The sequence below is a fragment of the Thalassophryne amazonica genome, chromosome 12 (assembly GCF_902500255.1).
Source record: "Thalassophryne amazonica chromosome 12, fThaAma1.1, whole genome shotgun sequence".
Classification (NCBI taxonomy): domain Eukaryota; kingdom Metazoa; phylum Chordata; class Actinopteri; order Batrachoidiformes; family Batrachoididae; genus Thalassophryne; species Thalassophryne amazonica.
Window position 1 is genome coordinate 28,627,752 of NC_047114.1, and position 26,724 is coordinate 28,654,475.

The 26,724-nt window shown below is 42.2% G+C and overlaps 1 protein-coding gene and 1 long non-coding RNA gene across 2 annotated transcripts; both read left to right on the forward strand.

Moving 5' to 3' along the window:
* Positions 1 to 539: 539 nt before the first annotated feature.
* Positions 540 to 22,353, forward strand: LOC117521458. The gene is made up of 2 exons (XR_004563946.1): positions 540 to 575; positions 21,948 to 22,353. It is a non-coding gene; the product is annotated as an uncharacterized LOC117521458 (long non-coding RNA).
* Positions 19,034 to 21,703, forward strand: gadd45aa (growth arrest and DNA-damage-inducible, alpha, a). The gene is made up of 4 exons (XM_034182754.1): positions 19,034 to 19,179; positions 19,570 to 19,671; positions 21,155 to 21,374; positions 21,537 to 21,703. The coding sequence occupies exons 1-4, from the start codon at positions 19,112 to 19,114 to the stop codon at positions 21,648 to 21,650; spliced, it is 504 nt and encodes a 167-aa protein (XP_034038645.1). The 5' UTR covers positions 19,034 to 19,111; the 3' UTR covers positions 21,651 to 21,703.
* Positions 22,354 to 26,724: the final 4,371 nt, after the last annotated feature.

A 26,724-nucleotide genomic window follows, 5' to 3' on the forward strand; every position in this document is an offset into this window, starting at 1 on the left:
GTGAGTCCGACTATCTCTAGTCGGTATCTCTCAACCTCCCGCACAAGCTCAGGCTCCTCCCCCCCCCCCAGTGAGGTGACATTCCACGTCCCAACAGCCAGGGGCTGTCAGCACGGACCGGGCCACCGGCCACCCACCCTCGACCACCACCCAGTCCTCTCTGCACCCGACCCCCATGGCCCCCTCTGCTGGTGGTGAACCCACAGGAGGGCATACAAATAAATTATAAAAAAAAAATAAAAAAAAAAATTCGGAAATCACAATGTATGATTTTTTTTTCTCTTTTTTTTACAAATAAATAATTTTAAAAAAATCATACATTGTGATTTCCGGATTTTTTTTTTTTTTTTTTTTTTTTTAGATTATGTCTCTTACAGTGGGCATGCACCTAAGATGAAAATTTCAGACCCCTCCATGATTTCTAAGTCGGAGAACTTACAAAATCGTAGGGTGTTCAAATACTTCCACACTGTGTATATATATATATATATATATATATATATATATGTGTGTGTGTGTGTGTGTGTGTGTGTGTGTGTGTGTGTGTGTGTGTGTGTGTGTGTGTGTGTGCAGGAGTGATGGCCACGTGGTTTCTGTGCAGAAGGTTCTTGGTTCAAACCTCACCCTATTACATGTCTCCATGCAATGTGAATTTGCATCAGGAAGGGCTTCCGGTATAGATCTTGTGCCAAATCAACATGCAGACCCACTGTAGACCTACTGTGATGACCCCGAATGAAATCAACGGAGCAGCCAAAGGGACTTACTTTACTTTTATATTCAGTGGTTTGCAAAAGTATTCAGCCTCTTGGTATTTCACACATTTTAGTTTGTTTATGGCATTTCAAATACAAAAAAGTAAATCAGGCTTCTCAATATAAACATTTCAAAATTATCTTCCTTAGACTCAAACTGAAAATAAATCTCTACAACTTGATATAAATTAATTAAAAATATTTAAAGTCAAGATGATGGGTTGCATAAGTCATCAGCCCCTTTGGTATAATACCTGTAAATGATCAGTTTAATTGCCAGTTTTCTTCAGACAAGTCAGGGGATGGATACATGAACATTTCCAAGTCACTGAATATGTCTTGGACTTTATATACATCAGTTTTGAAGAAATACAACAGTATGGCACTCAATGGTAAATCTGTGTGAAGTAAACAGTTCTCAAAAACTGAGTGACTGTGCAAGAAAGGAAGAGTGAGGAAAGCCACCAAGACACCCAGACAAGCCAGAAGAAGTTATAGGCTTCTGTGGCTGTGACTGGAGAAATTGTGCACATCATGTTTTGTATTTTGTTTCCTCAGTTATACAGCTTCATGATGAAGAGGTACAGGGGAGGATTTCTTTCACCAAAACATTAAATCTAAGTTTGCATCTCAGCTCTACCTTCTGGCAAATTGTAGCTGAACTTTCAGAGCTTCTTTTTCAGAAAATCAGCAGCTGTGTGTGTGCGTGCGTGGGTGCTTGCGTTCAGCTTCAATCACAGAGAAACTGGACAGCTGACATTTGCCATTTGGTAGCTTATGTATTTTGGGTCATGGATGAACTCTGCAAAAACATAACAATGTTTATTGGTCACTACTTTCTGGACTCACACGTCATTCCAGCAGCGGGTGATAAGTCATCTTTATATTAAAAGCATGAGTGTGGTGAGTCATTTTAAGGTCAATGTAAGTACATAATATAATTGTAAATACATTAAAAATACGTGAATGGCACAAGAAAGTGAAAATACTTATTTCCATTGTGGTCCATTTAAAATTCAAATGACAGAACAAAAGTATAAATATAATGTATATTATACCAAGAACCTAAACCATTTATAAATACATTAAGACAGTAAATTAACATTAAAAATACATAATTAACAGGAAATAAAAGGGTTGAAGCTTCTTCTCAAAATTGTTGAGGTTGTTCTAAAAACATTCTGGACTAACACGCCATTCCAACTCATTATACAAGCTTCGCTTAATTTATTATCACCTTTACCACAAAAATGTCAGCTACCTATTTTATAAACACTACCTAATCTAGAGTCCATGGATCCCCACAGGCAACACACTAGTCAAATATTAAAGCTTAATGGCCTTTGTTTTTTTTTAAAGCTTTAAATCTGAAAAAAAAAAAATCTTTGTCAAAATCTAATTTTATTCCTTAGCATTTAAATAAGGGTTTCATAATATTATATTACATTGCCAATATGATTAAAAACTCACACTGTCTGGAAACAATGTAGAATTTCAACCCTGATGGGTAGAAATTCACTGGTACCAGTGTCATACGTTACGTGGGGCTTCTCCTGGTCACCACGAGAATACTGGAAAGGACACGGTAACTGTGAACCGGAGTAAAGAAAAGCAGTGTGATGTCAGCAGGCTGCTCGCTCTAACAAAATTAACCAAGATGGCGGAAAATGTTACGAAACAGCTTATTTCTGTATCAGTCTGTTTCTCATATAGTTTTTAAAAGTTATACCCCCGTCACACATAGCCAGAATTACACCAAATGGCGTCAGAATGACGAATCGGCCCACATCTGAAAAGTGTCGGGTTTCAGTTCCAAAACTTCTGACAGCAGTCTGCGAAAGTTGGCCTGCTGTCTCGAGTGTATTGCACGTGTTCAAACACACTCCGGGCGCCATCGAGATGGGACACCTATCTGATGGCAGTCTAAGCGCCATCTGACTGCAATTTACATATTCTGAAGACTCTGAAACGATTTGAGCGTGTATGAGGGAACCTCGAGATGGATCGGGCATGGCAAAGCCTGCCGGCATGACTTGCACATGCCACTTATCCATTTATAACGTCCACCTCCACTGCCCCCCCTCCCCCAAGGAGTGCAAAGGAACTGTTGTGGCACGCAGCCACCCATGTGCAAGGGGTGTGAACACAGCACAAACAAGCAGTACAAATAATACTTCTCCCCATGGGTGACATAAATAATGTGAAATATTGTGCCTATCAGATCTGCGACACCACGGCAGGCAGGTGCGCACACTGTTACACCTCACGTCAGAAGCTCAGAGCTGAACGGATCTCACCGATGTCATAAACAAATTATTGCTTGATCACATTTAATTCTGTCATACATATGATGTGGAACTGTTTCGCAATGACAACATATGAAACATGAATCTTACCTCCAGGAGCATTTTGCAGCGCAGTGAGTTAGGAGCTAGGACCACAGCCTGTGCTGGAATGCTGGAAACACACACACACTGAGCGATCATTTTCCTCATGTCAGCACTTTTACGCGCATGAGGTCAGTGAGCCTGGGAAAATTGAATGGGAGTGGGTGACTGCATCAATGCCGGCTTGGACACATATGGCGTGAGTCCGGTCCATATGTTGGTTGTTCTTTGATGTCCAGTACAGGTGCTGTGCAAAGGGAGGAACACAGCGCTCCCTCCCACTCCGGTCCTGTGTTTGCCATCCACACATTTGGACATCAGGCAGTGTGCAGCGTCATTTATGGCCATCTGACATCAGGCTGTGTCGTCTACATATGCTTTGGATGTGATCTGACAGGTGTGGATGAGGTAGTCTGTCTGCGTTCTGACACGGCTTACCATGCCTCCTTTCCTCCCGACTGCATCCGGATTATGACCATTTTTTGCGGTGGTGGCCTGCATCCTGCACATTCTGGCGATGTGTGATGGGGCCTTAAGAAACAAACACTTCTAAATCAAAAAACACTGTTTTGCAATCAGATCACACCTCTGAAGTGACTTACAAGACATCTACGGATGTTAGTGTGCACACCCCAAGAACACACATCAAGAAAGTGGATCAGGTCACAAATAATCTCAAAAACTCATGCATGTGCACATGCACACAAATGTCCTCCTGCAATTTGTCTGCACGATGGTGTTAGAAGGAAAGGACAGCATTCGCCATGTAAATTTCCACAGATAAGTATGTTCTCTTCATTAAAATGAACCGTAATTTTGCAATGTTTCAAAAATAAACCTGCATTCTAATGCTTGGAGTTCTGCAGAAACTAAATTTTGTCAGTTTTGTGCAATTTGAAAGGCTGCTCAGCTCTGAAATTCATTTCATGACACTACTTAATAATGATCTCAATTGTGTTCATTTTTAGAAAGATGTTCTACTTTCTCTGGAGTTATTTCAGTTGATTTGCAGTGGAAAAGGATGTTCTGCACACACTGACATGAAATCTTTTTTCAAACATTCATAAGCTGTGCTTTTAAATCTTTATGTAAAGCTGACTAATCTGACATGTAATGATTTTATAATTCATTTAAAACATTGGAACCTGCAAACTCTCAAGTGATTTACAAGTAATAACAGGAATAAGACTTTATTCTGCATACATTTATACGTATAAGGTATACACAAACATATGTACGTTAGAGTTTGGCAGTCCCTGGCAATACCACCAGATGTAGCTGTGGAGCAGGGCTCGGCCTGAAAATAATGCAATTTGCAGTGAAATAAGTGTTTTTTTTTTTAATGTTAGTATCACATAAAACAGTAGGCATTGTTCAAAACATTAATATCTTCCTGTTATTTTCCTATCAGTCGTTCTTTTCTTCCTGTATGACCAGTTCCTCACAGCTTGTTTAGCAGTTGAAAACATTGTTCATGTTCAGTGCACTGACAGTAATAAACTGTGGGCCTGGACAGAAAAAAAAAAAGTTAAAAAACAAGTTTAGTGGGGCAGTTTCCTGCTGTCCAGGTTCCTGGGTCTTAATAATGTGATTTTGTGCAATTGAAATTAAAAGCACAAAAACAAATAACAGTTATGTCAAAGCAACATATACATGTGTTAACCTGCTCATAAAAATAAATAAATTAAAAAATAGCAATTTTTTTGACCCCCAAATCTTGATTTAGTGAAGGGGTGGGGATATTTTTCAAAAAAAAATATCCTTGAAAAAGGAGTATTTTTCATTTTCCATAAGAAACATGCTGCCACATGTATGTCACATCACTGACACGTGACCAGGCCGCTTGCTACCCACTACTGCTACTACTAGGGTTGCCACCTTTCAGAAATGCAAATAAAGGATTCCCATCACGGCTCCTTGGGGCCACTACCACCACCCAAGGAGTGATCAATTTAACTTTGAAAAGAGCATTTAGTCATACTTAAAGCTTTAAGTGCTTTAAACACAAAACTGTTAATGATAAACTGTGCAGTCACTGAAGTGTGCAATAATAAACATAAATATTAAGGAAAACAGACCAATAATCTTTAAAGTGAGGACATTTTTACTTTAATACGCGTTTGTCTTTTACCCATTGCCACTAATGCTGTCAAGCCCGGGGTTCGACTCTTCCCACTCACGTCTGTACATCTGCAAACATTTTTGCTTCTTTGGATGTGGTGGAGTTTCGGGTGTAGACATGCCAGGCAACCAGGCAAACTGTGACATGACCAGAAAGGTGGGCACACGGAGATGCAGACGTGAAAGTCTGTGGTCTACCCGCTGTACCTCATGTCGGGGTCCTCGTTACGGGACCTGACTCGAACAGGTACAGAGATGTCATTGTCATATTTCCTGTGTTTTATTTTGTTCATTATTCAGTTTTGATGAGTGTGTGAGGGACATTTCTGAAAATACAGAACATTTTATGTCCCGTATTGATTCAATTCGGGATGCAACAATTAATTGTCAAATAAAGGACAATTCTGTATTTTAAGGAACGGGTGGCAACTCTAACTACTACTACAACTACTACTGAAAGGCAGTCCTGCATATGAGGAACCTGTATGTGTGCATGCGTGCGTGCGTGTTTGACGTGGCTTGTGCTGAAGCCGCCGCTGCCTCACTCAACAGAAAACCTGTAGCACATGCCAATCTCACCATTTCGTGATGGCATCACAAAGAGTAAATAAATCTGTTGGGCTGTCTTACACACCATCCATTTGTCAATTAACTGCACAGCAAGCCATATTATTTCAGATATTTGTGATAAAATGCTCACACAGGAGCCATTCACTCATGCCAACATTAGTTGTCATCACAATGTAAAATACAACACTGACTAAAGGAGATGAAGAATTAAATCCATCATGAATCACTGCTTTTTGGTGCTCATCTTGGTTGGTCATGTCGTCAGAAAGTCTGAAAATAAACTAATAATTTATATTATAAATTTCTAAGAAAAATAAAACTTCTTTGTGTTCATCAGCAAATTGTAAACCAGCCTTGGAGGTGAATACCACCACCTACGGTATCGGAGTGTGGTGAATTATGGCATTAATTACTCTAAATCAATGCAATACAGAACATAAAACACACACTCATCTTCAACCACTTACTCCAATTGGAGCCTATCCCAACAATCATAGAGCGTGAGGTGGGGTACACCCTGGACAAGATGCCAGTCTGTTGCAGGGCCACATACAGACAAATAAACACATTCACACCTGCATCTTACCTTGTGTGTGTTTTTTTATATGTGTTCATGTACCGGGCCGGCTTATGTGTGTTGTTGTGTGTGTCATTTGTCGTCATGAGGCCGGTCATGGTTTGCTCAGCCCTGCTGCTGACCTAAGGCAGGACATACATCTGGAGCTGGTCCCCAGGCGCCTAAAGGCGACTTCTGCTCCTAACTGGCAATTAGGATGGGTTAAATGCAGTAAACACATTTCATTGTGCAGTGAACATGTTCCTTTGTGCATATGACAATAAAATTATTTTGAATCCTGCAGGCAATTTAAAGATTCCAATCCACGTAACCTGCGTGTCTTTGGATGTGGGAGGAAGCCGGAGCACCCGAAGAGAATCCATGCAAACATGAGGAGAGCACGCAAACTCCACATAAAAAGACCACAGGTGGGAATCGCATCCACGACCTTCTTGCTGTGAGGCAACAGTGCTAACCACTAAGCCACCATGCTGCCCGGCACAAATACTCCTTAGACATTACTCTTTTGAAAAAGCAGATGGTCCATTTGAATTTTCAATAAGCAGCCAGGTAGGGGCCAATGACGAATTACACAGGGGTCAAAATTTAAAAATGCTCCAAACATATGGAACACTATACCACATTATTTGTCTGATCACAAAGATTTCAAAAAGGTATAGTTTGGACAATCTATGACTGAATGTTATGGAGTTATGGGTTAAAAACAGCAGAAATGGTGACAAAAGTTAATTTCAGTTTGTACAGGGGTCAAAAGTTAAAGTTGCTCCAATTCCAGTAAAAAATGATGCAAATTGTTTGGGTTAATAGTATTTTATTGAATAGTTTGCACCATCTGTCATAGAATCCAATGGACGTCAATTTTAAATTAAATTTATTTTCATTTATATAGCAGCAAATCACAACAGAGTTGCCTCGAGGCACTTCACACAAGTAAGGTCTAACCTTACTAACCCCCAGAGCAGCAGTGGTAAGGAAAAACTCCCTCTGAGGAAGAAACTTCAAGCAGGCCAGACTCAAAGGGGTGACCCTCTGCTTGGGCCATGCTACAGACAAATTACAGAACAATTCACAAAAAGAATATACAGGAAATGCTGTTGGTGCACAGACAGGAGGGTCTCTAGCACAAATACCACACCCATCTCTGGATGGAGCTGCACCTTAAACAGAGGAAAAAAAAAAAAAAAGAGTCAGGCATCAGAAAAACAAGAAATACAGTATAATTTGTCAGCATTAAACAACAAGAAAAACTGGAAATACTAAGGTGATCGCCGGCCACTAGCCCTGAGCTTGACTAAAAGACCCAGAATTTAGGTAAAGTTGAGACCGCGGCATGCTCTGTTTCCTAATAAAATGAATTAAAAGAGTAAAAACCGTAAAACTATACTATGCCAGTATGCTAGCCATACAAAAGGGAAAAAAGTGCGCCTTACTGTAAGTCTGGACTTGAAAGTCTCCACAGAATCGTCTGCATTGTTTGACGTTTACTTTGCAGACCAAGTACTTGACACAGTCAAAACTATACCATAAATTCCCATCACTTATCAAAATTGGAGCAACTTTAACCTTTGTGTTGTGGTTAGAGGTCCGGATGGAACTGGACCATTACAAGGTGCTGGACTCAAACACTAGGGAGCAAGAACCAGAACAGATTGTGAACAAAAAGCCTTTCATTACAAAAAATAAATAACTGAGGTGCTGACCTGGAGGAAGCCTGCTGAGCCGAGACCGGGCACACACATAGTGGTGGAAGTTCAGGAGCTGCAGAGCACACAGGGCCAGTCTTGGGAGTCTGAGAATGAGCTGGAGGCCTGGAGTATATGAAGCTGGAACCGGGGCCAGGTGGGACGCAGAGAGCCGAGGAACTGGGAGGACGGAGGAGAACATAGGTGAGTGACTGCACTCGTAGCATTGGAAGTCTTAACCAACCAACAGTTCACTGAAGGCTTAAACAGGAATGTTCTCAGGTCCAGGAACAAAGTTCATTGTCTAATTCTCTGTTTAGGAATTGTTCACAGTTCATGAATTATCCTCAGAGGTCAGGTGCTGAGCATCTTGTGATGCAGTTCCAATTAAGCAGGACTTGACTCTAGAAATGACTTGGAAAGTTCTTAGCTGTTCTGCATCAGAGCTCATACAGTTTTTGGATACAGGTCTTAGTCATGTACAGTCACAAACAAGAGCAGCATGAGAACGGGATCTCAAGCCGCGTTCACACCGGGCGCGACACGAGCGACAGGTTGCCATGTAATCACTATGGAAGGACGCGTTGTGGCGCCAAGCCACGCAGTGCGACACGATGGACGCGAATGAAGCGATGCGAGTGAAGTGATTTTGAGCGATTGCCATGTTTGTGGCACAATATTGCGTCACGTCGCGTTGCCCTCCTCCCCAAGTTGAAAAATCAGAACTTTGTCATCTTGTCGCACCGTGATGACCAATCAGAGACTGAATATGTTGTGACGGGGAGATGTCTGGAGATTGACTGAGTTGGATGTGAACATGTCCTGTCTCTGGTAGCCAGCCTGTGAGCAGGACTTATGTCCATTTTGTCCTTTATTTCATAATTATGACAGAGTTTTGGGGAAGAGCGAGCAGCAGCCCCGCAGCAAGGGGAGCGGAGTTTTTTCTTTTTCACGTGCGCGCGAGTGAATCGTCCGTGAAGATTATTTTATTTATTAACTACACAGATGTTTAATAAAGCAAATGGTGACTGGTTTCTAAACACAATTATGACAGAGTTTTTTGGGGAAGAGCGAGGAGCAGCCCCACAGCAAGCAGAGGAGTTTTTTTTTTAATTATTTACATGTGCGCGCCGTGAACGGGACAGGAGGTCCTCAAACTGGGTCCTGCAGAGGCGAAGGACCGTTGAAAGCGGCCGTCATCCAGACGCAGCTCCTGCAGCAAATAATGATACTCCCCGAATTGGGAACGTCTCATGACGTTTGTCAGCTTTCCACAACAACTCGCTCCATGTGATCAAGGTCCGTCATGTTAACTTGACTGACAACCGGAGCTGGCAAGCGGAATGGAAGCTCCTCCTATTGATGACGCACTGGGGCGAATTTTCACAGCGAAAGCAGAGTGACACACCGGGCGATGGTGGCGTGTCTGTTGCCACGCGACCAACACGAATTTGTGGCGTCTGGTCGCGCCCGGTGTGAACGTGGCATCACAGACATGCAGGAACCTAACTGAACATGGGCAGAGCTGTGCGCTTCAGAGGCAGAGAGCAGATGAGTTCCAGTGTGACGTTGTGCAGAGAGCAGCGTGGGAGCCACACAGGAAAGTGTCTGGAAACACAAAAGGATCAATGAGCTCTAATACGGGAATTAGAGATAGCGGGGTTACCTGGAGATGAGCTATGGGAAGCTCAGACATCAGAGCGCATGGAAGCGGCAGGAATGACAACATGTAGAATCTGGCGTGGTCAAGGACATGGATTCATTATGGAAGGCTCACAGAAGAGTCAAATCCAGCCGATCAGGGTCATGGAACAAAGACTCTGGCAAAGACTGAGCTCAGAGCCAGCTACTTAAACTCAGAGGTTTAAGTAGCTGGCTCCTGATCAAGCGCTCATGCGAGTCACCTGTGAGGAGAAGATGAGCTGCTGCTGTTCCTGGGCTCTGCAGTGTGCCACCTGAAGGGAAAACAAACAAACTACACGCAAGAGGTTAAAAAAGGGAAGGAGAGAGGCAGACAAAGGCAGAGCATAACACTTTGACCCTTGTATAATCTGAAATTGACCTTTGTAACCATTTTTGTTTGTTTTTACCCCCATAACTCCACAGAATTCACTTATAGCTAGTCCAAACTATTTCTGGAATCTTGGTGATCAAATAATGTGGTATACTTTTCGATATGATTGGAGCAGTTTTAAATTTTGACCCCTGTGTAATTCTTCACTGACCCCTACCTGCCCGCCTTTTCAAAATGCAAGTGACCAACTGTTTTTTTTCAAAAGAGTAGTGTCCTAGGAGTATTTGTGCTGGTTTGGTGCTTGTATCACCATATGAAAGATTGTTTCAGTTATGTGCTGCACTATAACACCACAGCATTCATGCGCTGATTCTAGTGGTGTGTGGCACGGCGGCTTTGTGGTTAGCACTAGTACCTCACAGCAAGAAGGTGTGTGGAGTGTGCATGTTCTCCCCCTGTCTATGTGGGTTTCCTCCGGGCACTCCAGTTTCCACCCACAATCCAGAAAAACAAAAAAACACAAAACACTTATTTAGGGTCTGCTCCTTTCTCTGCCCCTGACCAAGGCAAAGTCTCTACATCTGGAGTTGGTCCCGGGCGCCTGACTGCAGTGTTTTAATGTAACAAAGTAGAAATACTTCGTTATCGTACTTAAGTAGAATTTTGACATATCTGTACTTTACGTCATTATTTACATTTATGGCAACTTTCACTTTTACTCCAATACATTTCTCTGAAACATCTTCCTTGATGTTTTTCGGGTGATAAAAGTAGAAGAAATTTGATTGGGCAATGCCTGTTTGCAGAGGTGAAAGTAAGCTGGAGCGCAGCTGTACACCAGGAAGAGATACAGTCCTCTTCAGCCGGAGCGCAGCGCCTTCCACCCCTGAGGCATCAAGCGCAGTGTTTGACAAAAAAGTTTAAAAGACAAAAACATAAAAGATGACAGGCTGAATCTGCACCCCCGCTGATGACGAGGAAGACTGTGGAGGGTGAAAACCATCTGCGCTTTGGACTCCAAAAGCGCACACACTGACGCATACACACAGATTGTCTCCCGCTGGAGTCCAGCACATGATCAGAGTTAAGGGGCAAACTTCAGTACCGACAAAACTAGCTGGCATGGCTGTTTTGTTTCATTTATTTTATTTGCAATGTTCTCGGAAGAGCGCTGCGTAAAAGCGTCACTGCGTTTTGGATTTGAGAGCGCCAAGAGCACTGCGTTTGGTTGCTTTGAAGTTGTTGGTGGTGGTGATGCTTGCATTGTTTTGGGTTTTTTTTTCCCCCTTTTCCTTTTCCTTAAATTTCGCACAACTGTGTAGCTATAAATGACACAAGAGCCTGGCTGTTGTGTTTAACAGAAAAGTGTGTGTGGGTCTTCCAGGAAAAAGACTGCACAACGTGCGCATCTTCAGAAACAGAATAGCAACTTTATTTACAGCTATTTACATTCACCTGTTGCTCCCTCATCCCGTCAACAACACCAAATGCTCCGCCAGAGGCGTCTCCAGCCTTTTATTGGGCCCCTTCCTGGTTTGTCTAGACACCACACTGGTTTTCTTTTCATGTTGCTGTTCACTGACTACATTTACATGCCGTTAATATTCAGGTTAAGGTCAGTATTCCGGTTTTCTGAATCATTAGGAATAACCCGTTTACATGCTTTAGCAGACAGTTACTCCTGTATACATTGTCATTGGTATCATTTGGAATATCCCCATCTAAACAGCGACGCACGTCTTCCACCGGTGCTTGATTTGGTCTGGCGTTCATGCAAATCCTGCTTCATGTAAAACCCCTCACTACACACTTTTCTCAAACAGGCATTAACATTTTTCTCACTTTTCTCTCCTGCGGGCTGCCTTTGCATCAAAACAGCGAGTGTAGTCTCTGGACCTGTTGCCAGATTTGGCACAGCTCTGCACAGCAGAGAGGGGGGCAGTGTGAGTGGCCCGCTGCAGCGTTTACCGAGCCCGCAGACACAGTAAGCGCATCGGAGGCAGTGAGAGCAATCGCGGTGATATGCCGACCGGTGCCGCGTCGGGCCCGCCTGAAAAGGATGCAGAACACAATGCGCTGTTTACCTCTGCTTCTGTGGTGTCCGGTGGGTTGCGCGCGCCGCATACAAGTAGTTGCCGTACTCAAAAGACCAAGATTCCTTGCGGATAAGACATGCACAGAACACAAAATAATGTTCCTTTCTATGGGGATATCCCGATGCGCGTTTATAATACCTGATATTTGGGTTTGAAAAGGAGTAACCCAGGGGTCTTATTCTGGTTTTTAAAAAACATATTTGAGCATATTTGGGGTTTTGCGGGTGTTTACATGGCCGTGCACAACCGGGTTATTGCTAATATTCCGGTTATGAAAGGGTTATTGGCTGCATGTAAACGTGTTTACTGTCCACTCACTTTGGATTTTACTTTTACTCAGTACTTTTACTTAAAGTGCATTTTGTATGAGAAAAGTAAATTTACAAGAAAAGTAAATTTACTTTTAAGAAATTTACATTTAAGTACAGTAAATGTCACATACTTAAAAACTTTTACTCAACTAAAATTTTTAGAGGAGACTTTAACTTTTACCAAAGTAATTTTATGGTAAGGTGGTCTAGTGGTAAGATGGTGAGGAGGTGATGGTCTAGTGGTTAAGCGTTGGGCTTGAGACCAGAGGATCCTCGGTTCAAATCCCAGCCTGACTGGAAAATCACTAAGGGCCCTTGGGCAAGGTCCTTAATCCCCTAGTTGCTCCCGGTGCATAGTGAGTGCCATGCGTGGCAGCAGTCTGACATCGGGGTGAATGTGAGCGCTGTGAGTGCTTTGAGCATCTGATGCAGATGGAAAAGCGCTATATAAATGCAGTCCATTTACCATTTATTTACCATTTAAGATACTTGTACTTTCATTCAAGTATCACTTGAGGTACTTTATACAAGACTGCCGGACTGTGGCTGCCCACTGCTCCTAATGGTTTGATTGTGTCTAACTGTAATTAGGATGGTTAAATGCAGAGTACAAATTTCATTGTATGTATACAACCCCAATTCCAATGAAGTAGGGACGTTGTGTAAAATGTAAATAAAAACAGAATACAATGCCATAGGTATTAAAGGCACTGCGCTGCGGTGGTTTGAATCATATTTGTCTAATAGATTACAATTTGTTCATGTAAATGGGGAATCTTCTTCACAGACTAAAGTTAATTATGGAGTTCCACAAGGTTCTGTGCTAGGACCAATTTTATTCACTTTATATATGCTTCCCTTAGGCAGTATTATTAGACGGTATTGCTTAAATTTTCATTGTTACGCAGATGATACCCAGCTTTATCTATCCATGAAGCCAGAGGACACACACCAATTAGCTAAACTGCAGGATTGTCTTACAGACATAAAGACATGGATGACCTCTAATTTCTTGCTTTTAAACTCAGATAAAACTGAAGTTATTGTACTTGGCCCCCACAAATCTTAGAAACATGGTGTCTAACCAGATCCTTACTCTGGATGGCATTACCCTGACCTCTAGTAATACTGTGATAAATCTTGGAGTCATTTTTGATCAGGATATGTCATTCAAAGCGCATATTAACAAATATGTAGGACTGCTTTTTTGCATTTACGCAATATCTCTAAAATCAGAAAGGTCTTGTCTCAGAGTGATGCTGAAAAACTAATTCATGCATTTATTTCCTCTAGGCTGGACTATTGTAATTCATTATTATCAGGTTGTCCTAAAAGTTCCCTAAAAAGCCTTCAGTTAATTCAAAATGCTGCAGCTAGAGTGCTGACGGGGACTAGAAGGAGAGAGCATATCTCACCCATATTGGCCTCTCTTCATTGGCTTCCTGTTAATTCTAGAATAGAATTTAAAATTCTTCTTCTTACTTATAAGGTTTTGAATAATCAGGTCCCATCTTATCTTAGGGACCTCGTAGTACCATATCACCCCAATAGAGCGCTTCGCTCTCAGACTGCAGGCTTACTTGTAGTTCCTAGGGTTTGTAAGAGTAGAATGGGAGGCAGAGCCTTCAGCTTTCAGGCTCCTCTCCTGTGGAACCAGCTCCCAATTCAGATCAGGGAGACAGACACCCTCTCTACTTTTAAGATTAGGCTTAAAACTTTCCTTTTTGCTAAAGCTTATAGTTAGGGCTGGATCAGGTGACCCTGAACCATCCCTTAGTTATGCTGCTATAGACGTAGACTGCTGGGGGGTTCCCATGATGCACTGTTTCTTTCTCTTTTTGCTCTGTATGCACCACTCTGCATTTAATCATTAGTGATCGATCTCTGCTCCCCTCCACAGCATGTCTTTTTCCTGGTTCTCTCCCTCAGCCCCAACCAGTCCCAGCAGAGGACTGCCCCTCCCTGAGCCTGGTTCTGCTGGAGGTTTTCTTCCTGTTTAAAAGGGAGTTTTTCCTTCCCACTGTAGCCAAGTGCTTGCTCACAGGGGGTCGTTTTGACCGTTGGGGTTTTACATCATTATTGTATGGCCTTGCCTTACAATATAAAGCGCCTTGGGGCAACTGTTTGTTGTGATTTGGCGCTATATAAAAAAAATTGATTGATTGATTGATTGATTGATTGTTAGTGCCCATGGCATGGCCACATACACATCTGTGATGGCACCATCAATGCTGAAAGGTACATCCAGGTTTTGCAGCAACACATGCTGCCAACCAAGCAACGTCTTTTTCAGGGGCGTCCCTGTTTATTTCAGCAAGACAATGCCAAGCCACATTCTGCACGTGTTACAACAGCGTGGCTTCATAGTAAAAGAGCGCGGGTACTAAACTGGCCTGCCTGCAGTCCAGACCTGTCGCCCATTGAAAATGTGTGGCGCATTATGAAGCACAAAATACGGACAACAGAGACCCCCAGACTGTTGAACAACTGAAGTCGTACATCAAGTAAGAATGGGAAAGAATTCCACCTGCAAAGATTCAACAATTAGTGTCCTCAGTTCCCAAATGCTTATTAAGTGTTGTTAGAAGGAAAGGTGATGTAACACAGTGGTGTTGCAGGCATCAATTTCAAAATGAGCAAATATTTGCACAAAAACAATAAAGTTTATCAGTTTGAACATTAAATATCTTGTCTTCGTGGTGTATTCAATTGAATATAGGTTGAAGAGGATTTGTAAATCATTGTATTCTCTTTTTTACATTTTACACAACGTCTCAACTTCATTGGAATTGGGGTTGTATATGTACAGTGACGATAAAAGCTCTGTTCTATTCTATTCTTACATTTTTTAAAAACCGCAAATGCTTACAACTTGGTAAGTGATCAAACGTCCTGTTTTCCCAGGACATGTCCTGTTTTCACATCCTGTCCTGGCTGTCCTAGGTTTTTTTTTTTTTTGGGGGGGGGGTTTGTTGTTTGATTTTTTTTGTTTGTTTGTTTTTTTAGAAAGTAATGACAATGTCCTGGTTTTCATTGGGCCATTAAATTGACCAGCATTTGAGTATCATTTGAATCTCAATACCAGTGTCAGAATCAGAATAGCTTTTATTCACCAAGTATCCACAGAACACAGGGAATTTGACTCCAGTTTGAGCTGCACTCTCTCTGTACGGCATCAGATGTACATTAAACATTGAATAATTCACAGTAAATAAAATGTGCAAATAAAATGTGCATGAAAATAAAATGTGCAATAAGAGAAAAAGAAAAGGATGTGTGAAACAGACAACAGATTGAAGTTGTACATGAGGTATAATATTACTGAGTTTTTTTCAGGTTAAGTTGTTCATCAGTGTGATGGTCTGTGGAAAGAAACTGTTCCTGTGTCTGGTTGTTTTGATGTACAGAGCTCTGTAATGTCGTCCAGAGGGGAGGAGTTTAAAGAGTGTGTGTCCAGGGGTGAGGTGTCTCCAGAGATGTTGCCAGCTCGCTTCCTGGTCCTGGACCAGTATAAGTACTGGGTGGAGGGTAGGCTGGTTCCGATGATTTTTTTCTGCAGACCTGATAGAGACCTGATAGTTCTGGATGATGGATGTGTAAAAGATGATGAGCAGTTCCTGGGGCAGGTAAAACTTCCTGAGCTTTCTGAGGAAGAACATCCTCTGCTGAGCCTTTTTCCTGATGGAGTCTATGTGGGAGGTCCACTTCAGATCCCGGGAGATGGTGGATCCCAGGAACTGCAAAGTGTCTGTATGCAGCCTCATCACCATCCTGGATGAGACCAATGATGGTGGTGTCGTCCCTAAACTTCAGGATTTCATAAAGTTTAACAGAGGGGTCCCCTGAGCTGCATTGTCACCAACTGAACAGTCCCCCCTGCCTTCACTGTGCATGCGTCATTTCGGAGTGTCAGCAGCGATTCACCGATTATCACCTCGTTTCTGCTTAAAACTGACTTTAGAATGATTTAACAGGTTTTACTTTGTCATCTGATAGTTAATAATCACATTATTCCCTTTGATCGTTTTGGATGTAGAGAGTCAGACTCAGAGAGTCAGAGTCAGATGTGCTGCTGCACTCTGATCACTCCTACATCTTTTATTATGAAATAATGCTGAATTTATGTGGAAATGATTATTGTACAAAAGCTTCAGACATCTGTCACTGAGATAAATGATGACTGGAGTGCAGTTTTAAGGAGAAATGAGGCGATAATCTGTAAATTGTTGCTGATGCTTCGAAATGACGCATGTGCAGTGAAGGGAGGGAGAACTGATTTTTAGTGGGGACCATTCGGTCGGCGACACCGGGCCGAGTGTCCTCATTTTCAGTAATCAAAATATGGTCATTCTAAACTATTCTTCACCCAGGCTGCTGGTGAAATGAATCATATCAGTCATAGTGATACCTGGTGCACCGATTTACTTTAATGTATACATTTTCACTTTCACTGATGCTCGTGTTTAGATTCGCTATGCACTGTTTCTGTGTAGGCTCTCAGTTGTCCAGGTGGTTTCCATAGTAGAGAAGCTTGAATCTTCTACTGGACTGGGTTGCTTGACGCGAGGACGTTTCGCTTCAAATCGCAGAAGCTTCCTCAGCTAAAATTCTTGCTCTGGTGGTCTGACTTCTGTCTTGACTCTTGTAGAGAAGAATAATCAAGAAGTCACAAAAGCTGGAGTTTTAAACCTAACCAGACCCCTTCTACCGAGAGGCAGACTGCTATAGGCCAGTGACTAAACAATAGCTCCAATTAGCACCTATTGTGCTCTAGTTAGCACTCTCCTAATGACAGGGCAGCTGTCCCTCCTAATGATAGGACGGACCCTCTCTTGATGGCTCCCTTGACGACTCTGCTGATGACGTGAATGACTTATTACCATGAACAAAAGACTGAAACTGCTTTGACCTGAGTACCCCATTGTAAACAGGCGATAAAGCGTGTCTCAGACCCCCTCCCCGGTTAAGGCTGGGTTTCAAACGTTTCACAAAGAATGCCTCCTTGACCCCTCTCTCAAACCATTTCTTCTTTCTGGCTAATAATTTAACTTCCTTGTCCTCAAATGTGTGGTTAGTGTCTTTAAGGTGGCGATGAACTGCAGACTGAGGTCCACTGGCGCCCTGTCTGCGGTGCTGGTATAGCCTTTTGTGTAAAGGTTGCTTAGACTCACCTGTGTAGTGTTTGTTACAGTTTTCCTGACATCTGATAGAATACATTACATTGCTCTGTTTGTAACTAGGGATCCTGTCCTTAGGGTGAACTAATTTCTGTCACCTTGAGACAGAAATTAGTTCACCCTAAGGACAGGATCCCTAGTTACAAACAGAGCAATGTAGTGTACACAAAAGGTTATACCAGCACCGCAGAGAGGGCGCCAGTGGACCTCAGTCTGCAGTTCATCACCACCTTAAAGACACTAACCACATGTTTGAGGACAAGGAAGTTAAATTATTAGCCAGAAAGAAGAAATGGTTTGAGAGAGGGGTCAAGGAGGCATTCTTTGTGAAACGTTTGAAACCCAGCCTTAACCGGGGAGGGGGTCTGAGACATGCTTTATCCCCTGTTTACAATGGGGTACTCAGGTCAAAGCAGTTTCAGTCTTTGTTCATGGTAATGAGTCATTCACGTCATCAGCAGAGTCGTCAAGGGAGCCATCAAGAGAGGGTCCGTCCCATCATTAGGAGGGACATCTGCCGTGTCATTAGGAGAGTGCTAACTAGAGCACAATAGGTGCTAATTAGAGCTATTGTTTAGTCACTGGCCTATAGCAGTCTGCCTCTCGGTAGGAGGGGTCTGGTTAGGTTTAAAACTCCAGCTTTTGTGACTTCTTGATTATTCTTCTCTACAAGAGTCACAACAGAAGTCAGACCACCAGAGCAAGAATTTTAGCTGAGGAAGCTTCTGCGATTTGAAGTGAAACGTCCTCGTGTCAAGCAACCCAGTCCAGTCAAAGATTCAAGCTTCTCTAATATTCGCTATGCACTTAGATTTGTTGACAAGTTGACCATGTATCGTTCAATGTGGTTTCTGTTCCAGAGGCGCCACTGATTTTTTTTTTTTAATGAATTAAATAAATAAATAAATAATGCAGCCAAAATTAATTTGCTGCATTTTTTATTTTATTTATTTATTTATTTATTGCCCCCTGCCATCAAGAATCGCTTTCCCCCGTTTATTGTCCTCCTCAGCTAGGAAATTAAATTCCCGCCCATGATATCCAGTAAGAAGAATTTTACAATGTGAAACCGGAACTTGTATGACTAAGGTTTTCATATCCTGCACTGCTGATGTGTGGATCTTTGTACCAAAATTAATTTAAGCGTTTTGCTGTATGTGTTTTGGCGGTACGCATACAGCCGCAGTTACGGTAAGATCCACTCTGGACACCCAGACAGACACGCCTGTTGCTGTATGCCTTTAACCAATCACGACCAAAGTTCCGCAGAACACGTGCAGCATCCAGCCAATGAGCGAGTCTGAGCGGACGTCCTTTTGACAGTTTATTCCCAGACGCTTTTTAGGTGAAGACACCAGAGAGTTCCGTCAGTTTCAGTAGATTGCTTCCAGAATAAACATACATGCTGCTCTCTTTGTTCAATGGTGGATTTGGATTTTATGTACAACATGACGTTTGAGGAACTAAACGGGGATTATTCTCAGGAAAGGTAACTACAAATGGATGAGCATGATTTTATTTTGAGTATTTATCAGACGCTTTTAACGAGGTTGCAATGAAATGCGCAAACTGCCTCTGGTGCAACAAGCTTATGTGCATTAAAGTGTCAGGACTTCTTATTTTATGTCTTGAATTTTAGCGTTCTCGAGGCAGCACAGTTTAACAAAGAAAATAAGTTTGTCAGAAAAAAAGGATTTAAGTGTTTTTTTTTTGTTTAGTTTGAGCTGCTGAGTGGGTTTTAGAGCTCGTGCCGGCTGGAAACGCTTCAGGTAGCTCCTAGCGCTGCTAGCTTAGCTTCTATGAAAGAGAAAATGACGTGGTGAAGTTTGCGTGGCACAGTCGTGATGATAACGAAGCGTGATTGTGTGTGTGTTTGCAGGATGGAGTCGGTGGAGAAGGCTTTGGAAGAAGTCCTCACTTCTGCATTACCGCAAGGCTGCATTACTGTGGGAGTATACGAGGCGGCCAAAGCACTGAATGTGTAAGTACAGCGTCATAGAGGCATCAAAGGACCCCAGCGCTCACTTTGATCTAATAATTCGCAGCACAGGCCTGACTGGAAACCATCTAAAACCATGAAAATGAAACAGATAAAAGCAACCTTTGTCCTGCTGTTCGTGGTTACATTGAATTGCCTTTGTTGTGGTGCATGGTTAAAGTATTCACTCTTCTATCATAATAAACACTGTGACTGATCAGGTCTTAACCTAATCCACGTATTTTGGTTCTTCTTTGTGGGGAAAGTGCACAGTGCCTTTGAAGGGCTGCATCAGTAGTGTGTTCGGGATTGCTGCAAAAATTTAACAAAAGATTTTTTAACATTCAGCGTCATAATCACGTCAGGAAGTTTGTTTTAAATACAATGGTGTTTAGAATCTGTGTTTAGTTAATATTCCTGCTGTGATCAACTTCCTAACATAATTACAATGCAGCTGAGTTGATGTTTGCACTGGGATTGTTTTGTTGGCCTGGTGAAGGACGTACCTGCAAATACACTGAAAGGATAACAGAGGGAAAAGATGTTCATCTCAACACTTGCGTGCACACCTTTGTCATTACCTCCGCCAATGAAGTTGGAGGAGGTTATGGTTTGGCCACAGTTTGTTTGTTTGTTTGTGAACAGCCTGGAACCCACAGTTTTTCATATTTCCTTTTAATTGAAGATTCATATTCTGATATGCAAGAACTGATTAAATTTTCAGGCTCAGAGGGCAAAGTCACAAAAAATATTTGAAAATTGTAAAAATCCCAATCATTGAAGGAATTTTCAAAACTTCATACCTCTGTGCTTTGCCATACATGTGATAGAATGTATTTTGGACCATCAGCAAATAAGTTGGATGCGTTTTAATTGTTTATAGCAAAACATAATATAACAGGGCTACTACAGTAATATGAAACTGACAGATTGCCCTTTCACAATAACGCTTGTTAAATACTTCTACTGTGACAACTCAAGCAAATTATAAGTGAGCACAACTTCTTAGCTTTACACATTTCGCTTTGCAGATGTAGCAGGGAAGAAAAAACAGCAGGTTTACGCACTTTGTGATCGATCATATTTTTCCTATTTGAACATGCACATTTGAAGTTTTCAGGTCTGGCAGGTCCGTGGAATGTGCAGTTGAGGGGAAACCCTGTGAATGTGAAACTACTTAGACTTTTATGATATTACTGTTGTTTCACCAGCAATCATCAAGTGCTTCACAGCACTTTACACTTACAATGTTGAATGTAAAACACCTGATCAGTCACATTGTTCACCATGATGGATAGGCTCTGTAAAGTGTATGAAGCCAGTGCCAGCCAGAAAAGGTTGAGCAACAGGTTTTTAACTTCTACATTTCATTTTCATCATGTAAAGAGTGGTTCCAGGAATAGGCGTGATCATTTTACATTGGTACGGTCGTTACTTATAAACTACCCAGACTAAGAGGTGACTCTCTTATCTTTGTCTCCTCCAGCGACCCTGATAATGTGGTCCTGTGCATCCTGGCTACAGACGATGAAGATGTGGAAGATGTGGCCCTGCAGATCCATTTCACCCTCATTCAGGCTTTCTGCTGTGAGAATGACATCAACATCCTGAGAGTCAACAACACCCGACGCCTGGCACAGATACTGGGTGGAGGAGGGAAACAGGGCGGGGCTGAACCTCTCGACCTGCACTGCGTTCTTGTCACTGTGAGTGTCTCCACACATTTCATTAGCTCAATCAGTCATCGTTTCATTTGAACATCCAGCAGGCAATCTGCTAGTACATGTTTTTTGTGCACACCGTACAGATTCCTGCTGAGATGGGTTATTTGCACGCACTTTAAGTGATTGAATTGTTTGTGTTTTCAGAGCCCACACTCATCGTCGTGGAAGGATCCGGCTTTGAGTAAAGTGAACGTGTTCTGCAGAGAGAGCCGCTGCATGGACCAGTGGGTACCCCTCATCAATCTGCCCGACCGATGAAGACGTCACAGCAAAATCCTCTGAGAGGACGTTAATCTGCACAGGAAAAGTGGTGGGAACCCCAATGACACGTTGCCACTCAAATCAAATTCCACAGCACTGCTGACGGGGAAAGAAAAACCACCAGCTTTCATTTGTTTTGATGGAATAAAACCACCCACCGACTACAGGAGACAGGGTTTAAACAAATAATAATTCCACTTGGACAGGGCTGTTTGGAGTTCTGTCAGTTGGCCTTGGCAGCCAGGAGGAGATGACAAGGTGTGTGTACGGTCATGAGGAGAGAAGTGACAAAAGTGTGGGTCTTTTAAATGTGGACACTGGGTGGACTGTGGCACGTGCGTGTTCGGAAGAGGAACTGTTGAGTGGACCAAGGCCTTGGCTTCTGTGTGCAGAAACAAAGCACTTGTTGAAACACTGGACTTTTGCAGTTTCACTCGTTTAAATTGTTCATGTACGTTGCTGTTTATTGTAATTAAAAAGGGAAGGGCTCGGCATCCTCCAGAGTTTTCTGCGTCTTTAATCATTTCCAAGACCAGCTGGCTTTTTGCCTCCAGAAAAGTAGTTCTTTTGTTACAGTTTTAAGTTATTTACAATGATATTTAAGTATATTTATGTTTTTTTTTTGTTTTTGTTTTTTTACTATTTGTAAAATCTCAAATAAATGACATGTATTGACATTAATAAAAAGTATTTTGAGTAAGAATGACGCTTTGTCATTTCTGGAACTGCAGCTGGGCTGAGCTGGATTTAAACCTTTAGTTGTGAAGCGGGTCCCGTGCAGATCACAGAGGTCGTGCTGACCTCGGTGCCATCGCTGAGAACAATCGTCCTGCCGCTTCTGCCTCAGTCAGCAGCAACACGGTCTTTCAGCCGCTTTCCCTTTTCACCAATTCCGGGTGATTTGCTGAACACTTTGTGCTGCGTTTTCACGGCTCACTTCCTGCAAACGAGGCTCTGACCGTAAAAGAAGCGCACAGATTTTGGCAGGCAGGCAGGAGTATCTGCATGTGATGTGGGTTATTGTAAACCACATGACTGGAACTGCTTGGAAATAGACCAGAAGGACTCTGAAGCATGCACAGCCCCTCCTCCCCGGGTGATGTCACAAAGATGATGTAAGGCAGGCTTTCCCCTGTGTAAGTGCAGAGTCACGATCACGAGGAGGAGCGGTCACATGTTCAGTGTAACGAGGGAGCTGTTTTCTTATCACAAGTCACAACCAAAAACGTTGACTGCGTTTCTTTGCTGCGTAAAATCTGCTTTTACTTGAAATACCAGCTGATGAGCAGAGATGGGTGTGTTGTGGCCCGACTGTAACTCTGAGTCCGACCTACAAAGCCTTCCCGGCACTCTGCTTTCAGTTGGCAGTGTGTGAAAGGTCGTCTGGCATGTGACAAGTGGGTGAGATGGTTCTGATGTAACAGTTACTGTCCCGGAGGAAAGAGGACTTCAGCAGGAGGAGGAGGTTAAAGTGTTGGCCTTCAGACTGCAGAGTCACTCAGTCACAAGGAGCATTATGTCTGTTTTACAACACGTGTCCACTTTTGACTGTTCACTGGTTGCACAATATAATTTTTTTTTTTAACCAAACCTGAGTAACAACAGAACATTAAAGTCAGTGCTTATAACAGACTAGTCATTTTATTCTACATTAATAATAATAATGGATGCGTGAATTTAATATATGTCAACTTATGGTCAAGTCTGTAAATACTTGTTCAGTGACAAATTTGCTTCTACAACACCACAATGGAGATGAAATGAAATGATTAAGATGTGCTTATTGTGTAGACCTTAATTTTGATTCAAGGTTTGTAAGAAGAACACTGCATTAACCATGAGGACAAACTTTAATGCAAAACATCAATCAAGGGGAGTTTTTTTTTTTAATCAAGTCAGGGGTTGGACGTGGACATTTCCAAGTACAGTGAGGAAAATAAGTATTTGAACACCCTGCGATTTTGCAAGTTCTCCCACTTAGAAATCATGAAGGGGTCTGAAATTTTCATCTTAGGTGCATGTCCACTGTGAGAGACATAATTAAAAAAAAAAAAATCTGGAAATCACAATGTATGATTTTTTTAAATAATTTATTTGCATGTTACTGCTGCAAATAAGTATTTCAACACCTGCCAATCAGCAGAAATTCTGGCCCTCAAAGACCTGTTAGTCCGCCTCTAAAAAGTCCACCTCCACTCCACTTATTCTTCCAAATTAGAAGCACCTATTTGAGGTTGTTAGCTGCATAAAGACACCTGTCCACCCAACACAATCAGAATTGTGAATTGTTGAAAGAATTCAACTACTAACATGGCTAAGACCATAGAGCTGTCCAAAGACACCAGCGACAAAATTGTAGACCTCCACAAGGCTGGAAAGGGCTACGGGGCAATTGCCAAGCAGCTTGGTGAAAAAAGATCAACTGTTGGAGCAATTATTAGAAAATGGAAGATGCTAAACATGACTGTCAATCTCCCTCGGACTGGGGCTCCATGCAAGAGCCCACCTCATGGCGTATCAATGATCCTAAGACAGGTGAGGAATCAGCCCAGAACTGCACGGGAGGAGCTGGTCAATGACATGAAGAGAGCTGGCACCACTGTTTCCAAGGTTACTGTGGGTAATACACTAAGACATCATGGGTTAAAATCATGCATGGCATGGAAGATCCCCTGCTTAAATCAGCACATGTCCAGGCCCGTCTTAAGTTTGCCCATGACCATTTGGATGATCCAGAGGAGTCATGGGAGAAAGTTATGTGGTCAGATGAGACCAAAATAGAACTTTTTGGTCTTAATTCCACTTGCTGTGTTTGGAGGAAGAAGACTGCTGAGTACCATCCCAAAAACACCGTCCCTACTGTGAAGCATGGGGGTGGAAGCATCATGCTTTGGGGGTGTTTTTCTGAACATGGGACAGGACGACTGCACTGTATTAAGGAGAGGATGACCGGGGCCATTGTGAGATTTTGGGGAACAACCTCCTTCCCTCAGTTAGAGCATTGAAGATGGGTTGTGGATGGGTCTTCCAACCTGACAATGACCCGAAGCACACAGCCAGGATAACCAAGGAGTGGCTCCGTAAGAAGCATATCAAGGTTCTGGAGTGGCCTAGCCAGTCTCCAGACGTAAACCCAATAGAAAATCTTTGGAGGGAGCTCAAAGTCCGGGTTTCTCAGTGACAGCCCAGTAACCTGGCCGATCTAGAGAAGATATGTGTGGAGGAATGGGCCAAAATCCCTGCTGCAGTGTGTGCAAACCTGGTGAGAAACTACAGGAAATGTTTGACCTCTGTAATTGCAAACAAAGGCTACTGTACCAAATATTAACATTGATTTTCACAGGTGTTCAAATACTTATTTGCAGCAGTAACATACAAATAAATTATTTTAAAAATCGTACATTGTGATTTCCAGATTTTTTTTTTTTTTTTTTTTGGATTATGTCTCATTACTTATTTTCCTCACTGTATGTATGGTCTGTATTCATTTTTTGTGTGGTCAATCTGTGCAGTGGCAGTTTTCACAAACTGAGTGACTGTGCAAGTACACTAGTGAGGGAAGACACCCAGATAACTGCAGGAGATACAAGCTCCTGTGACCGTCACTCAAGAAATGCTGCACAGTGCAACAACCGTCTGTTGCACAACAATGAACAGTTTCATGGTGAAGAGGAACAAAAGGATTTTCTTAAGACAAAGTGAAATTACAGCTATACTTTGCCAGAAGGCACATGGTCAAGTCTAGATTTGTTGTGTTTTGTTGTGCTCCACTCCACCAGCTTTGACTGGGGGGGTGGGGTGGGGTGGTGAAACTGTGAGGAGCAGGTAAGTCCTTCAGAGTTGTCTGGGTGTCTCTCTCACTTGTTAACTTTTTGCAGTCACTATTTTTGAGAACCTTCCTGCAGACAGACAAAGTGTTTGTTTCTTAATGATCGATGAAGTTCAAGATGTATTCAATGATTTGGAAATCTTCATGTATTTATCACCTGACTTGTCTCAAGAAAATGGGCTGCAAGAGTGATGATTTATATATATAAAAAAAAAAAAACAATTATAATATTATTGATCTCTTTCCTACTGGCTCTGAAAATAGAGGGAATGTAAATTAATAAAAAATTGATACAGTTCCTAAACAATTGTGATGATTTTAATTCAAGCTGAAAGTCTACACAATACCTATATACAGTAGTGCTCAGAATAATAGTAGTGCTATGTGACTAAAAATATTAATCCAGGTTTTGAATATATTTCTTATTGTTACATGGGAAACAAGGTACCAGTAGATTCAGTAGATTCTCACAAATCCAACAAGACCAAGCATTCATGATATGCACACTCTTAAAGCTATGAAATTGGGCTATTAGTAAAAAAAAGTAGAAAAGGGGGTGTTCACAGTAATAGTAGCATCTGCTGTTGACGCTACGAACTCAAAACTATTATGTTCAAACTGCTTTTTTTTTTTAGCAATCCTGTGAATCACTAAACTAGTATTTAGTTGTATAACCACAGTTTTTCATGATTTCTTCACATCTGCGAGGCATTAATTTTGTTGGTTTGGAACCAAGATTTTGCTCGTTTACTAGTGTGCTCGGGGTCATTGTCTTGTTGAAACACCCATTTCAAGGGCATGTTCTCTTCAAGTATTTTGACATATCCAAACTGATCCATGATACCTGGTATGTGATATATAGGTCCAACACCATAGTAGGAGAAACATGCCCATATCATGATGCTTGCACCACCATGCTTCACTGTCTTCACTGTGAACTGTAGCTTGAATTCAGAGTTTGGGGGTCGTCTCACAAACTGTCTGTGGCCCTTGGACCCAAAAAGAACAATTTTACTCTCATCAGTCCACCAAATATTTCTCCATTTCACTTTAGGCCTGTTGATGTGTTCTTTGGCAAATTGTAACCTCTTCTGCATGTCTTTTATTTAACAGACGGACTTTGCGAGGGATTCTTGCAAATAAATTAGCTTCACACAGGCGTCTTCTAACTGTCACAGCACTTACAGGTAACTCCAGACTGTCTTTGATCATCCTGGAGCTGATCAGTGGGTGAGCCTTTGC